This window comes from Salvia splendens, chromosome 14 (assembly GCF_004379255.2).
Source record: "Salvia splendens isolate huo1 chromosome 14, SspV2, whole genome shotgun sequence".
Classification (NCBI taxonomy): Eukaryota; Viridiplantae; Streptophyta; class Magnoliopsida; order Lamiales; family Lamiaceae; genus Salvia; species Salvia splendens.
In genome coordinates this window covers 2270283-2287895 of record NC_056045.1, presented here as the reverse complement: position 1 = coordinate 2287895, position 17613 = coordinate 2270283, and the positions used below count along the sequence as shown (strand labels likewise).

The following is a 17613-nucleotide window of genomic DNA, read 5'->3' as shown; positions in this document are numbered from 1 at the left end:
TCCAGTGCAGAAAACTTCGTCTGCCTCCCTCAACTAGTTCTTCAATCGGAATAGAAAGCTCCGAATTCAAAAAGATTGAATCAAAGGATGTCGATCAACTAATAAGAAAGCACGTAAATTGTTGGTGATCATAAAAGACTTCAAATTAATTTCTTCCTATTCTTCAGGTTCCAATTGTAAAATCCCCAAATCCATCCCCGTGGAAGATCAAATCGGCTGTGGGTTTCCGATCAAGGGATGAGCTTGTAAAGGCCAACAGCAAAAGTTCAATGTGCGGGAAAATTGGTCGCTTGATTTTATTGTAGATCTCGCCCAATATGTTGTCTTCGCATTCGCGGTCCTAATTGCCTGCAAGTGTGGTGGCCTCATCGTTTTACCGATGATCTCGCTCAATTACTGTTACGGACTAAATTCCCACATCGCTCAATTACTGTTACGGACTAAATTCCCACATCGGTTGTGAGAACAACTGATTTGGGGTATATAGATTAAATGGGCTCTCTCTCCTAACAGGCTAGTCTTTTGGGATGAGTTCTCCTGTTTGGTCTGTATCAATTACCCATAACGAAGCTTCAACCATCCACCGAGCCACTTGATGTTGATGCGTTGCCCTCCAGTAAGAGACTCGAATCACTTTGATCAACGCGTTGCCCTCCAGTAAGAGACTCGAATCACTTTGATGTTGATCAACGTAGATATCGTAAATTTATGTTCATTTAACCATAAAAAAAATTAAATAAATTTCATTTGGACAACCAAGATGTGGAATTAAATCTCATGAACCAAACACACTACATATTTAAACACACTACATATTTAATCTGGGATACAATCTTGCAAACCAAACACCCCAAAGACGTATACTGTGCAGAATGCAAATGTTGTATATTTGTGGAATACTTAATAACCAAAATGCACTAAATCTATAACCATTTTCTATATTTTTCTCTCATTAAATAGCGCTAGTACACAACAAACAAAAAGCATCATCTTCAGCAATTGAATTCCAACTCTGCATATACATGGTTTTGTATATCTAAAAAAGTCAATTTTCTTCTGTTAAAATTCGAAGAACCACGAGTTAGGTGGAGGCTTAGAACCTATACAACACTGAAACAAAACCAAAATTAAAAAAAAAATTAAACCTTCAGCATTTTTATAGCTTTCAATTCCAAATCCTCACTCTCAGACGAATTCTCGAATGTACGGTTAGACGAAGATCTACAGCTCCATTTTTGACGACCCTGAAAAACATGATCAAGAAGATCAGAAATTGATAGAGAAAGACGAGTTTGTATCGCGTCAACAAGTGTGGTGGGTTGTAATTACCATTCCGCCCCATGCTGCCGGAGGGATCGGGATCATACCCCATTTGGAGAAGACCTTGGAGCTCAGTGTTCCACGCATGCTGCTGCACAAGATTCTATAAGATTTACAATAAACAAGAAAAGGCCAAACCAACTCTAGTGAGACGTTTGTGTTTACCTGGGGTAACGAATGAAATGGTGAGCCAGTGCCCGGAGCACTGCTGAAGGCTCCTTGGGGGTACTGAGGGAAAGGGAGGGACGAACTCAGCCCTGGAGGAACTCCGAGTTGGGTGGTATTACCACCACGCAAGTGAAGAATCTGGACGAAAAATGGAATGTGAATTTGGTTTGCTAAGAAAAATGAGATGAAGAATGTGTAGAAGGTGAGAGTTTCTTTCTCACGTCTTTGGACAAAAGCCTGTCTATATCCATGTTGAGCTCTGGATTTACGGTTGCAAGCTTCATCGATAGGAACTGCAGCAAAAAGCGAGTAGATATTTAATTACAGTCACATGATCTCCCAAAGATTTCCATACAATGTCCAAATAGTGAAGCTCAAGGCTTATATAAATTGAATGGAACAATGTCATATTCTTTCTTCTCCCTAACAAGATTATAGAAATTATTTGTACAGTTATCCAACAATTCACCCAAAAGCAAGTTTTTTAATACTATCATACATCCTAATTATCAACCAAGCATCGTCTTAGCCTATTCAATCTCGGTGTATTGGTTAAACAAAACTTATAAATCTCTATGAATTGTGAAACGGTGGCTGTCATTTCCTGATTGCTATTTGTATGTTTATATATTCCTAGCTAATCTTGAGTCTCACCAAAAGCTTATTCTGAGGCAAAAATATCAAAGTTACAAACACACACACAAACAGCATTACTTCCAAAATCAGATAGATTACATATTCTCAGGAAGGAGAGTGGATTTTGGTCGAGGACTCGAGAAACAAGACACTATCTAAATCCCCCAAATTTGTTTCTGTCTCTCTAATAAGGTTTCATTAAGCAAAACTACGCTGTCTAAGCTTATTGAAAGATTCGTGTGCAGCAAACATAGTAAAACAAACTTTCAGCAGAAAATTTCACAGGCATGACGATTTTTAGGCGATACCGATGCATACCTCAACCTGTTGTTGGAGTGATTGCACATAGTTGATAATCTCATCAAGCATCATCGCTTTTCCAGTGATCTTGAACATTATAGTTTACAAAATTAGTTAAAAACTTCTTCGATTTAATAACAAAATTGGAAGCTAATTAAACTACAAAATCAGTACCTTATTGCAGCCAGGAACCAGTTCCTGAAGCAACCTCATTCTCTCACTAATCCTCTCTCTTCTCACCTGCACTCAAACATTTATTTTTTCCACAACCAAATATCATCAGAGTTTTGGTTTCACTTCCAAATCTTGATTTGAAACTGAGATTTTATCTTACCCTTTCTGCAAGGCTGTGACTGTTTGTTGCCTGGCCCCTTTTGGCTCTAACATGAATGTAATCATCTTTAGATGGCTCTACACCGCTCCGATCATCCTTGGCTTGCTTCCCACGAGCAACACCTTTCTCCGATTTCTGTTTCCTTTCGTCGTCTTCTCTAGATGTATCCCCAGAGGGATCCTTGCGCTGTTCTTCTTCGCCACTCTACATTAATCACAAATGGAGCCAAAACACTAATCACATTTATGCCTTATGATAAACAACAAACACACAAAGAGTAGCAAGAATTCACCTTTGGTGAAGCTCCTTGCTGCACCTCCCTTTTCCTCTTCCCATAAGGTGAAGCTCCCAACATCCCACCATCCGAATTTGGGCAATGATCTTGCGTAGCCCCTTTCTGAAGATTAGGCGAAGAATCGGGGTTGTGGCCAAAGGAAGTGACCATCTCAGAGAAGCTGCTGCCACTCCCAAAATTGGGGATTCTTGGCACCAAATCAACAAAACCAGAATCAGAGTGGAACTGAGCCAAAGAGCTACCCATTGCCTGATTCTCCAACATGACTGGATTAGCAAACTCACTCTGAGACACAATGTTGGAGTTCCCAAAATTCCCACTTTGACTCAGTGACACAATTGGATCCCAATTAGAGCCATAGAACATGGATTCTGAGCACATTGTCACTCCTGAAACTTTGTCAGAAGCTGAATTTGTGCCCCCTATTCCACCACCACCCCTGTGTTGAAACACCCTACCCCCACTCCCCTCAGACCCCATAATAATCAATCAAACAATAAATTAGAGAGAAGCCCAGAATGTAGAACACCCCCAAATTCAAGAGCAATGTGAAAATGGGGTTTTAACCAAGAATGTGTGGTAAATGTCTTGCAAGACTCAACAAGGCACAAATGAACTTTGCAGCTTTACAGCACTAAGAGTTAAGTTAAAGAAAGCAAAAGCAATACCTAATTGCAGCATCCAATATACAGAAAGGTGAAAAAAAAAGTTGAAATCAAATTAGCAGGCAGAATATCAGCACTTCACCATTTTCTCTCTCTCTCTCTCACTCCTCTTTTGAGATCAAGAACTACTCCAAGCTGAAAAAGAATGAATCTTTCAGAGGCTAAAGGAAGACACTGGGCATTGGCTAATTAATAGCTCACAAACTATTAGGGAAAAAGCAGATTCACTTTCCCCTCTTTTTTCATACAAGAATTCACAAAACAAATAAACTGAATCTACATAAATTGTGCAAATCTTAATTAACAATGTGTTGTAGATTTGACCCAGAGGAAGGGAAGAGCCCTACAAGAATCCAAGAAAAAGCTAAATTGCAAGGACCCTTTTGTGATATTCTCAAATGATGCAGCTAAAATTGAGTAGGGAAAAGCAGGAATTCCACTTTGACATATAAACAAACAGGATGTGGGCAGAGTTAGAGAAGCAGTACATTTTTATACTGGGCTTCTATGATTGCTGTCAACAGCATCATATGCTTGCTTAAGTTACACAAGAAAAAGGAGCAAATTCACCAACTGGGTACTTGAACAAACAGCAAAGGAAGCATCAAGTTTTCCCATTTTATATACTCTCAAAGACAAACATATATATTCAAATAATTTCATTGACAGTACATTAATAGTAATAAAATGTGCTTCATTATACCTTCCTAGTCTACCACTATACTTCCACTTTATCAATTCTATTCTTTTGCTCTTTTTTTACTTTGTAAAGGAAGCTTATTTCAGCCATTATTTATTTAAAACAATAATTGCTCAATTTTTAACTAGAGTATTTCTCTATTATTTTCATTTTTAAATAGGAATTGTTATTTTTATCAATAGATTCTGTCAAATTTCTCATATATAGCTTAGTCTCATACATGTACAAAAACAACTGTCTTATGGTGATGCTTAAAACGATGTCATTTTAGACAGATGAAAATTTCATAATTAAATAGTTTCATTTTTAAATTTACAAAACTAATTAAAATTTGACCAAATTTCATGATTTAAATAATTATTATCCTTTTAAAATAACTACTTTATGGGATAATAGATCGTAAAATTATAAAACTTTTGTGAAACTCTAATCCGGACACATCAACGTAGTTTCTCGTTCATATAATTGAAATTAGTTGAAGATATAGTACTCCATCCGTCTGATTCAAAGTAGCACATTCTTTTTTTATATTAAACTCAAAATAATACATTTCTAAAATAAAAACATTAGTAGTATTATTTTATTTTATTTTTTCTCCACTTTATATACTAAAGTATTTCATAAAATGACATGCTTCCAACTTAATCATTATTTAAAACATTTATTTTTTGTTTGAGAAGTATTGGAAATGAAATTTTAGGTAGCACTTTCACCTGCCCTAAGTTAACATTTTAAAAGTATAGACTAACCACTGCCAACTGCTCTTGCAGGTTAAATTATTACAGAACCTAATCTTTTGCCTCTTTTCCCCCACACTTTACTAATTAATTGCAATTTTTAATTTAATTTTACACCATACCATAACATAACATAGCAAGAAGCTAACTTTACTTTATCTGTTTTAAAACAAAAATTCGTCATCATGGTTTTGGAGATGTTCTTCTCTTGAACATCAAGACTGCCTCAACATCTTTATTGAATATTTTCAATTTATTTACTGACACATTTGCCAACTATTCTCTCTCACAATACTTGTCTTTGCTGTTACACACTCATTTCTCAATTCTTTTGAGATATCCCTTCATTATGATTCATCACTCTTGCTACACACACTAAATTAAACTTGTGAAAAATATACTACTATTATTTCCAAAATAGGATTTTATGATAGTGATAAAATTATGAAGTTCAATCCAACACTAGTTTTTCTTGCACCTTCTAAATTTTGAATGACAAACAACGTAGTTTTAGAGATTGATAATTGTTTTACAACGATTTCTACGGTATAAATGCGATGATGAGTTAGTATACACTTTGTAATTTTTTGAAATGAGTACTAGTAATGACACATATAGTATTGTAACCATGAGAATGGCTAAACAATGTTGTTCTGATCCTTAAAAACTACTCCCCTTATCCCATTTAATTGTTCATTTTTGCCATTTTCGTACATTTTCTATTAATTATTCATAGATTAATTTTGCAAAACTTATGCCACGTGTGTAGAAGGGGGTTTTAAGGTTGTATGCCAGGCGATCGATGCAGATGTACAGTATAGTTTCCCATATTGGTTTAGGTTTGGGCTTATTATATTAATACAATTGTCAGAGCAGTCTTTTTCTTTTACTTTAGGGCTTTACTGATGAAGATAATGGAATCTAATACATCTATTTTACTCCTTTCTTATTACATGTATAGGTTTCCAGCTGTCGTTGTCTATATACTCCCTCCGTCCCGCACTACTCGCACGTATTTCCTTTTTGAGCGTCCCAAGTTACTTGCACTCTTTCCATTTTTAGTAAAAATTTTCACCTATAGCCGTCATTTTTGACTTTCCTATACACTCATTCCTTAATCTCCGTGCCGAAAAGGAAATGAGCGAGTAGCTCGGGACGGAGGGAGTACTATTTTCCAGTCAAAGCTAATTTTCCAGTCAATGTTTTATGCAATGGCTGTGATCTTGCTGGAAAATGAAGGCATTCCCAAGTCAAATCGATGCCTTATTTTGGCAGTCAAATCTATGTTAGATCCGAACTGAGAGCGTGTGTAATTAATTGATTACCTGAATTGTTTTTCAATTATTGTTTTCTAATGTTATTTGGGTTTCTATTTATTTTGAATTTGTTTCCTCAGATTGTGTTTTGTTGGAATGAGAAGATCACGAGAATATCACGAGCAATCAAGAGGAGGATTTTTCTACAATAACAATTAATAGGAAGATTATCAATTGATATTTACCATGTATAGGAAATTAGGTTAAGGTAATGAAACTTACCTTAAATGTAATTAGTCTTGTGAGCCTATAAAGAGGCGTGTATATTTGCAGCATATGAATAAGAAAGAATGATTCAATTCCCCAAAACCTATTTTATCATGGCTTCAGAGCAGTGTTAAACGAGGGCTCAGATTGTTCTCTCATCATTGCCCAATACCAATCCCGACCAAAATCAACCAAAATCAGTGAGCAAACAATTCAAATCAGAAACCAAATATGCCAGACGACGAAAAACCAGCAGTAGAATCAGAATCAACAAGCAGTAAGATACGAGCAAGCAAGAACGTGACAGTAGCGTTCAAGCTTAATGGGGGAAATTACCCGTTATGGTCGCGACTAATGAAAGTTGCGATAGGGAGCAGGGGAGGCTACTCCCATATAACCGGAAAACCAGCTCCACCACTACCGGAAAGTAAGGAGTTTGACGATTGGGAGGAAACAGACCTAATCGTCTTCTCCTGGATCGTGGACAATATCGAAAACGATATTATTGCAGACTTCGCCCATCATCAATCGACAAAGGCAATATGGGACAGCCTAGCCATCACATACGAGAGTGAGGCCGATCTCTACCTGGTATACGACCTGGAAGACAAGGCAAATACAATCAAACAGGGGAACATGGATTTGGAGACATATTATCGCAAAATCCACGGGATGTGGATTAACATTGATCGTGCCAGAAGCAACCGGTCGATTGCTGCGAAAAAGACGTAAATCAGTTCAGAGTCTACACCAACACCAAGAGACTACTCTGATTTCTGGCAGGATTGAATGATGAACACGAGGGAGTCCGGAGGGACATCCTCAAAGAAGTATCGCCCCCTCCGCTAGAAACCGCCTATGGGTGGGTTAAAAAGGAGGCGGCCCGACGACGACTAGGGCCACCGGAATCCTCAAATCCAGTCACCCATAGTCACGGAGGAGGAGATATGCAGGGAATCGGACACGGACTGGTAGCTCAGGGACCACGACCAGGTCACCGAAATGGACCACCAAGGCAAACCACCACCGCTCATCGCCCGTGGAACAAGCCGGTTGATAAATCAAAATTGTGGTGTTCCTACTGTGGGATGCAAAAGCATACCCGTGAGACATGATTCCAATTGCACGGATATCCCGAGTGGTGGGAAGAGAGGCAGACCGCAAAGGCTAAAATGGTGGTGGGGATAGCCGCCGGAGAAGAGGTGGCCAAAGTAGCTGGAAATCGAGATACAATCGGACGAGGTAAATAGAGGGAGGAACCAGAAGCCCCCAGCGGAGGCGGGAACGGTGGAGGGGTGATCGGCGCCGGCAAAACATGGAGCAGCCGAGGGGATGGAAGCGGCGCTCATGGAGGTAACGGGTTAGGGGTTGAGAACTCTAACCCCAATTTCAATCTAATACCCCCCCAATTACCTTAATTCGCATAACCCTCCCCCATACTCTCCAAAATTACGCCCAGTACCCCATTTTTTGCATACAGGGCCTCGAAAATATTATAAATTGCAAAATGAACCCCAGATATATGATATGTTACATTACAGCCCCCAGATTATAGATTATTGTGAAAAACCCCCTGATTGTTTTAAAACTGTGCAAGTTAGTCCTATTCCATTGAAAAATCGATTTGAGCCCTTGGACCATATTTCCGCTGCATACACAGTAAAACGAGATAGTGGGGATGAAAAAATGGGTTGGATATTTGATTGTGGAGCAACCGACACCATGACACCATATAAGAGTGATTTTGTTAGTTTAGTAGTATCACTAAAACCTACATACAGACTGCTAGTGGCGAATTAATTACCGTGGCTGGGGCAGGCACTATTGAAATATCCCCGACCTTGAGATTGTCAAATTGTCTCTATGTTCCTACTTTGTCTCAGAGATTGATGTCTATAAGCCATGTAACTAAAGAATTGAACTGTACATTGCTGATGCATCCCGACTTCTGTATTTTGCAGGATATTCGGACGAGGAAGATACTTGGGCGTGGCACTGAGAGCCAAGGTCTCTACTACGTGGATGAGATAGCTCAACAAGGCAGTGCGATGCTGGCTCACGGGTCCACGAAAAGGGAGATTTGGCTTTGGCACCAACGACTGGGACACCCTTCCCCAGGTTATTTTAGTTTACTTTTTCCTAAACTCTCTATTCCAAAAGACTTTTCTTGTGAGACTTGTGTTTTGGCCAAAAGCCACAGACAATCATTTAAACCTTCAAATAATCGTATGAATTCTGTTTTTTCCCTTGTTCATGCTGATGTGTGGGGTCCTGCACCTATTGTTGGGGGGAATGATTTGCGATATTTTGTGATTTTTGTAGATGATTGCACTAGGATGACATGGATATATTTTCTAAAACACAAGTCTGAGGTAATAGATAAGTTTATTCTGTTTTTTCACCTTATCTAAACCCAGTTCCAAACCACGATAAAAACCCTTCGATCCGATAATGGGAGGGAATTTGTGAACCATAAAATGACGGAATTCTTCACTAAAAAAAGCCTAATCCACCAAACCACTTGCCCCTACACTCCAAAACAAAATGGAGTAGCTGAAAGAAAAAACAGAACCATCCTCGAAATAACCCGAGCCTTGATGTTCGAATCCAAAGTCCCCACACACTTCTGGCCCGAAGCAGTTGCGACTTCAATCTACCTCATAAATCGACTTCCTACTAAAATCCTAAACAAAAAAACACCTCTTGACGTCCTCTCCAAACTCACCAAAATACCTACACATCTTAACCTTCAACCAAAGGTTTTTGGATGTACCGTTTATGTCCATATCCCAAAACATGAGAGAACAAAATTGTCACCTTGTGCTACCAAATGCATTTTTATGTGCTATGGGGTTAACCAAAAGGGGTATCGTTGCTATGACCCAACCACAAAACGAGTTGTCACCACAATGAATTGCAATTTCTTGGAAACAGAGTTTTATTACCACACCCACCTTGGTAGTCAGGGGGAGAGTGAGTCAAACAATGAAGTAGACTACCTAAGTTGGTTTGTGCCCGAGTCAAATCACTCCACCGTTCATCCAACAGAGCCAGTTAGTGTTGTCGCCAAGTAGGTCTCAACCACTATAGAGCCCCCTCAACCGATATCCGAGGCATCTGAGGTAATTTCTGATACTTCTCAAGAGAATAGCACTGCTGACCCTGTTGTTACAGAAACTATTGAAGAAAGCACTACTCTTGACGAGAATACAGGTCGATACATCCTCCCACCACGAAGCAATCGTGGAATTCCACCGAAGAGATTCTCACCCGAAAGGACGGGCAGAAGGAACCAGTATGCTGTGGCCAACTTTGTGAAGGGGAACCTGGCCAAAATGGCTAGGGCATTTGAAGCCGCACTCTATGAGGAAGAAGAAATCCCCTATACCGCCGAGGAAGCATGGAAAGTTAAACATTGGAGAGATGCCATGTTTGTAGAAATGGATGTCTTGCTAAAGAACAAGACTTGGGAAGTTAGTGAACTACCAAAAGGGGCGACAACAGTAGGATGTAGATGGGTGTTTACAATCAAAAGAAGGCTCGATGGATCTATTGACCGATATAAGGCGAGACTCGTAGCAAAAGGATATACACAGACCTATGGCGTCGACTATGCAGAAACCTTCTCACCAGTTGCGAAGATCAATACAGTGAGAGTGTTGTTCTCGATAGCAGCCAACCGGGACTGGCCGCTACACCAGTTTGATGTGACGAACGCCTTTCTACATGGAGAATTGACCAAACCAGTTTATATGGTCCCCCCCACCTGGATTTACGGGGGACTTTAAAAATGGGGACGTTTGCAAACTCAGGAAGACACTGTATGGCCTCAAGCAATCTCCGAGAGCATGGTTCGGAAGATTCACTGACGTAATGAAGAAGTATGAGTACTGCCAAAGCAACTCAGATCACACCTTGTTCCTAAAAAAGAAGGATGTTAAGATCACGTGCCTTATTATTTACGTTGATGATATGATTATCACTGGTGACGATGAGAAAGAAATAGAGTAGCTGAGGAAGAACCTGTCCAAGGAATTCGAGATGAAAGATCTTGGCCATCTAAAGTATTTTTTGGGGATAGAAGTACTTAGATCAAAGCAAGGGATCTTCATCAACCAGAGGAAATATGCGCTTGATATGTTGGCAGAAACCGGAATGATTGATTGCAAACCAGTGGATACTCCAATGGTCTAGAATCATGGACTACAGATTCGTGAAGGAGCCAAACTCGCTGATCGAGGGAGGTATCAACGGTTGGTTGGGAAACTCATTTATTTATCCCACACCAGGCCAGATCTTGCATATGTTGTTGGGATAGTAAGTCAATTCATACATGCCCCACAAGAAGAACATTGGGAGGCAGTGTTGAGAATAGTACGATACTTGAAGGGTACCCCGGGTCATGGAGTATTGTTCAAAAAACATGGGCATTTGGAAATACATGGTTATACTGATGCAGATTGGGCAGGAAATCCGAATGACAGAAAGTCAACATCAGGATACTTCACCTTTGTAGGAGGTAACTTGGGGACATGGAGAAGTAAGAAGCAAAAGGTAGTAGCATTGTCGAGTGTCGAGGCAGAATTCCGAGGAATCAAGAGTGGATTGACAGAAGTACTATGGCTCAGGAGATTAATGACAGAACTCGAACTCAAATCCACACAACCGTGTCGACTGTTGTGCGATAACAAGGCTGCCATTAGTATCTCAGAAAATCCAGTCCAACATGATCGGACGAAACATGTGGAGGTGGATCGACACTTCATAAAGGATACAATTGATGCAAAGATAGTGGAGCTGCCCTATGTCAAGTCAGAAGATCAATTGGCAGACATCTTGACAAAGGCAGTGAACTCAAACTCTTTTCAAAGTGTATTGGACAAGTTAAGCATTGGTGATCCCATCACTTTACTTGAGGGGGAGTGTTGGAATGAGAAGATCACGAGAATATCACGAGCAATCAAGAGGAGGATTTTCCTACAATAAAAATTAATAGGAAGATTATCAATTGATATTTACCATGTATAGGAAATTAGGTTAAGGTAATGAAACTTACCTTAAATGTAATTAGTCTTGTGAGCCTATAAAGAGGCGTGTATATTTGCAGCATATGAATAAGAAAGAATGATTCAATTCCCCAAAACCTATTTTATCATGTTTGAATAACTGGACTTGATTGAATTTGAGATGAGTATGCAAAAGTGCATAGTGGGTTTGGTTATTTTGAAGAAAAGATGTAAATTGATTATTGTGTTTACAATCAGAGCAAATCGAAAATCAAAATCAAATTCAGATATGGCACGGAACCAAAATTTTAGTATTTAATTTATGTTTTCATTTTGTACATTCCAACAAACAAATCATTATTGTCTCTGTATCTACTCCCATTTCTCCAAAATTCTTTCTATTGAGAGGATCATGTATGGTTACACAACATGAAGTAAAAAAGAAGTGATGAGAACAAAAGGTTGCAGAGGAAAAAAACGAAAAACACCATAATACAAATTAACAATTTTAGTTGAAAAAAGAAAAAAAATCACTTCATTTAAAAAAAATAACAGATTAAAATCCAATTCAGTTTTTTATATTGATAATTCAGAAGATAATTTTATTTTCTCTTACATCTTTTGAAGTTCGAGTCACGTTTTAAAGTCATCTCAAACTATATCATAAAATATACTTTATATTTATTAATGACCATATATTACTGTTATAATGTATTTATTCAATATATATATAGATTGGAAGAGTTGAAATTTATTCATACCACCGACGTGGAATTGTAATTACTCGAGCACAACCAACAACAATAAACTAAAATTGACATGGCTCAATTATGAGTCATTATATTGTACCAATAATATATTAGCTGTGAATCATTAAGTCATTCTATTTAATTGTAACATAAATTTCTTTTTTTCATGTGACATGGAAGAAAAATATCAAACTCGTCATGAAAATTGCAGAAGAATATATTCATGTCTCATGGTGGATAAAGGTGGCCTACTTACTTATATTACTCGTTATTACGAAATCAATTAACAACTAATTTTTTTAATGAAGTGAAATAGCTAATAAACCAACAAAGGTGATGATTCGACAAAGAAATAGACAAACAACCATAAAAGAAACACAAACCAAAATTCAAAATATGCAATTAGATTTTCAAACTATGTTTTTTTCCATCAATTTTTACAACTGATAATGCATTTCATGATATGTATGATAGCCACTTCCAACTGAATTATGTGATTCGGCCCATAACTAAACAGTTGACCATTGATTCTGAAACGGTGGTCGAAGTTATGGGCAAAATCACAAATTGAAAAAATTAAATAGTTTGATTCCGGTTCCAACAAATGGAACCGTGAACAACTGATTATCTGACGATTTGCAATGCTGCAAAATTTGGTATTTTCTATAGAAAATTGTCTGGTTTTCAACTGAATATGGAAAAAATCACTAATTTTGAATCGAATTGTAAATATCATTCTTTATGAATATAAATTTAAATCATTTATGCAAAATTACTAGAGAGAAAATCAATAAAAATAGTAATGTGGGTACTACTACTCTACTTAAATCGCGTCACTTTATTACATATGTCTGCAGTTTAAAATGGAGATACGGTATTCCCATAAATAGAATAAAATACACGTTTTGCCTTATAAGTATATATATAGTGAAATTATAACGTTGACCATGATAATGAGTTTTATTTGGGACTATATAGTCGACCTTCATCTCTAATACTCCCAATCATTTTCTAGTCACATCAATTGCTTCTTTTATTTACTTTTATTAACATTTGGATCTACTAGTAATCAATTTTTATGCATGGCCTATATACCATCCCTTCCCAAAATATTTTCTATAGTAACAAAAGTAAAAAAAAAGTATCATGCAGACTTTAAAATCCTTGTTTATTAAACAAAAATAAAATTAAATATAATTAATATTTATGATAAATCAAATACTAAATGATACCCAAAAAATCAAATTTATTTAAGGGATGTGGGAGACAAAGGGTTGAGAAATGATGATAGATATAGCACACGTAACTTAGGAGTGTGTGAGCCCATCAATCACTCTTCATTTTTAAGTTTTTGATTGAGTGTGGGGTGCCTCCTAACACGCCTATACAATTTTCTTTTACGGGAAATCTAATCTACGTGACCAAATTTTGTACAACCAAAAACTGGTTTATTCGAAAAAAAATCAGTTTATTTATGCATTTAATTAAAATATATGGACACATGTATTGTACATAGAACTTGCATAATATTGTGATCGTATATTAATAATTTGTGTATAAATATTTTACTTTTTTGAAACCATAAAATATAATTAATGCATACTTTAATTCTAATTTAAAAAGCAATAGAGATGCAATTCAAATATTAAAAAATAAAATAAAAAAAGTTGAAGGTTAATCATGTCTTTTTTAACTTGTCCACTAACTATATTTACTATTTTAATATACAATTAGTACATCAAATTACTAATATAATCTTATTTTGGTTATACAAAATTTGATTATTTATTTTTTTCCCCACAAAATCTACATGCAACAAAATCATGAATTTTTAATTCACTACATAATTAAAAATTATAAATTTTCTCTATAATCTCCCATGGGGATTATGCTAAATTTCGAATTCTATATTTATAGAAGCCAGGTAATCTTTCATCTCAATTGTGACGACGATTTTCCTTCAATCATCGAGGATTTCAGTAATTTGGGATACATATTTTATTAAATACTTACTAAAGAAATAAACTGGGTGGCAACTGTCTATTATAACGTGATCACAAAGCCTTATTTTATCATTCTCCAATAAATACTTTCGTTTACCAATTAAAATAATTAATAGCTTTATTTTATCACAAAGCTTTATTTTATTATAAAAAATTTATGAATTAAATAGATCACTTAATTCACATAATATTTTATTTAGTTATGGGACTATGCTATTAAAATGATTGCGTATCATAATTATTTTATAGTACTACTACTTAATTTTTTGGACATTCATTAAACAAACAAGTCCAACGACATAATGAATAGTGTGTGTCACGGGCTGTAGAAATGGGCCTTTATATTTGTGGTCCTGCCTAATTAGAATTAAATTATTACATAATTACTTCAAAAAATGATCATTATGATTTATGTACTTAATTTTTGTGGAACCACTTTTCTATCATCGACAAGATGTGGTTATGCCTTGTCACGTGAGATTTGTACACTATTAGTACTATAGTAATAAACCAATGTTACTACTATGATTGAACGAGTTGTCTAACAAAATTTGTCTATCGTGATATTAGGTCCCAAATCTGAATCATAATGAAATAATTTTAAAATGAATTCATATAAAAATGACATTGTTTTGATGCAAAGAAGTTCAATTCATAATCCATTTCAATCCAAGAGAGATCAAGACTTTAATCAATTAGTTTTATTCCCTGGGCATTTATATATTTACTTAAACTAATCAACAGGTTGAGTAGTTTATTAACCAGCCCAATATTGGTTTGAAAATGGAGCGTTTATTTATATTATATTGTATTAAAATTTGTAGCAGAAATTAAATTACAAAGACATTATTTTGCATAAGTGGTAAGTTTTTGCACTTTAATATTCCGATTTCAAATTTTATGGGACTGATCAGAATTTAACTTAAATCTACAAAATTAAGAAGTAACTAGGAGTAACACTTTTTTATTAGTATTTATCAGTGATTTTATTTAAACAAGTTTTCTTTAACATTTAATAAGTGTAGCTGTAAATGGCCATATGTATGGGCCGAAAGAAGGGTGAAATTGGTGTTAAAGGGCCAAGAGTTCATGTAAATCTGGGCTGCTCATGTTGGGCCTCTTATTACAAAATCTAGACAAATCTATATCGGATATCCCTCTTAATACAATTAAATAATACTCCAAATACTATACTCTTTTAATTAATATCATATTTTTAAAACTATAATGTGGTAATATTAAAGTAAAGATAACCACTTTTAATTTTCTAAGAAACATGTCAAAACTTAATAATCTATCTCTAGATTACAATTATTAATTTTTTATTTCAAACATGTATCAAATCAAAACTAATTTTATGAGAAATGTAATTAAATTTAAATTGCATATGTTCAGACGGAAAAAAAAATTCATGATCATTATGGTCCTATTAAGTGCGAAATATGACGGGTTGATATATAAGTACATGTAAAGGGTCTTGTACCCAAGATTAAAAATTAAAATGAGAATATCAAATTGCATGTGCAATAAATCTTACATATAAAATAGCTCATTCCTATTGGTATTTCTCCCGAAATAAAAGATAAGATAGAAATTTGATTTTCCAAAGATACCGTCCCAATAAAAAATATTATTGTAATAGGACCTATGCATGGTCATAAATATTTTTTGACCCAAGAAGTTTGACTGACCCTCTTTGGTATATTAAATTGTGATCATCTAAAATTAAAAATGAAAAAGAAGTTGAGTTGGGGCAGTGAACAACCTGGGATGGTTGTGTGATAAATGGCTACTAATTGAGATGGGCCACTTTGTCCAAGCCCTTCAACTACACGTGAATATCATAAATGGGTCGGGTATTATTGTACGGGTCATAGAATTTTGGACTCACCATAGAATAAACTAGATGCAAAATATAATCATTAATGATCATCATCATATGTACGTTTTACAGCTCCCAACACATAATAAATTGCAAAAGATTGCAATTTTAGGGCTTCCACAAATTGGGTTTCTTGAATCACTACGTTCGAGAGATTGGATATAATGATATTTGTGCATTCAATACTTATTCTATATGAAACATATTTACCTGTCACAACTAAAATCCTATTATATCATGGGTATTCACCGCTATTGAGATACTTTATCAATTAGTCTCAAAGAATACATAGAGGATGTTTACTTTAAGTAAATTTGGTAATAAACATTGAAAACCAAGTAAGGAAACCTTTTAGGTAGTTCGAAACACTATGTATTAGTGATACGAGAATATCTATGGAATACCATCATATCTCTATTATTTAGTTAATTAGTAATTTTCTATATCTTTTTTATATAATTAGGATATTTATTTCTTGATTATTAAGTTAGGTTACTCCTATTATAAATATGAGCCATTGTTATCTTTTGAATCATCCATTTGAAGAAATATATTTATCTTTATCTTTTTTATCGTCTTTTACTTTTCTCTGCAATTTACTTTATCAAAAACCCTAGTTGAACGATAGTTGGCTGCTCGACAGGAGGATCCCGCGAACGAACCAACATCTTCTCCGCGATAGTTTACCCGTATCATCTGGTGCTTTCATTGAGAGCCGAATGAAAGCACTAGATGATACGAGGGTACTCGTATCGGTCCCGGCAACGCGAGGTAGCCGGAGAAGGGTTAGCTTCGTTCGCGGGATCCTCCCGTCGAGCAGCCTAGGGTTCTCGGTCAATTAAGGTTTGACGAGATGAACTTGCGGAAAAATAAAGTACGAAAAGTAGGAAATTTCTGTTGTATTGATTTCTTGAATGAATAATATGAGGGTCTTCTACACATATTTATAATATGTGGGGATACAATAATATCCTACCAAAATCTAGTAAATCAAATATAATAATATCATATGCAAAAGATATGGTGAATCAATAATTAACTAAATAATATAGATATGAGGATAATTCTAGGAATATGCTCGTATCAATTAGTCTCGAAGAATATATAGAGAATGTTCACTTTAATTAAATTTGGTAATAAATATTGAAAACCAAGTATGGAAACCTTTTAGGTAGGTCAAAACACTTATATACTATATCTTAAAAAGGCAATTTTTCAAGCTTGATTGAACTTTGATATCAATGGTTGAGCAAGATTGAAATAAATTTCTTACAATGGAAGACAACTTCACTAGG

The 17613-nt window shown here is 35.8% G+C and overlaps 1 protein-coding gene across 3 annotated transcripts; it reads right to left on the bottom strand.

The window, feature by feature from the left end:
- Window positions 1-975: 975 nt before the first annotated feature.
- LOC121765857 (transcription factor bHLH74-like) lies at window positions 976-4418 on the bottom strand. Of its 3 annotated transcripts, none has more exons than XM_042162123.1 (9): window positions 3051-4418; window positions 2759-2962; window positions 2599-2664; window positions 2443-2511; window positions 1710-1781; window positions 1486-1626; window positions 1330-1411; window positions 1184-1244; window positions 976-1110 (listed from the first exon to the last, which is right to left on the bottom strand). In XM_042162123.1, the coding sequence occupies exons 1-8, from the start codon at window positions 3531-3533 to the stop codon at window positions 1222-1224; spliced, it is 1140 nt and encodes a 379-aa protein (XP_042018057.1). In that variant the 5' UTR covers window positions 3534-4418; the 3' UTR covers window positions 976-1110; window positions 1184-1221. The 3 variants fall into 3 exon arrangements, with proteins under 3 accessions (XP_042018057.1, XP_042018056.1, XP_042018058.1); XM_042162122.1 differs by having other exon boundaries at window positions 976-1244; window positions 3051-3853; window positions 4207-4417; XM_042162124.1 differs by having other exon boundaries at window positions 976-1244; window positions 1330-1408; window positions 3051-4416.
- Window positions 4419-17613: the final 13195 nt, after the last annotated feature.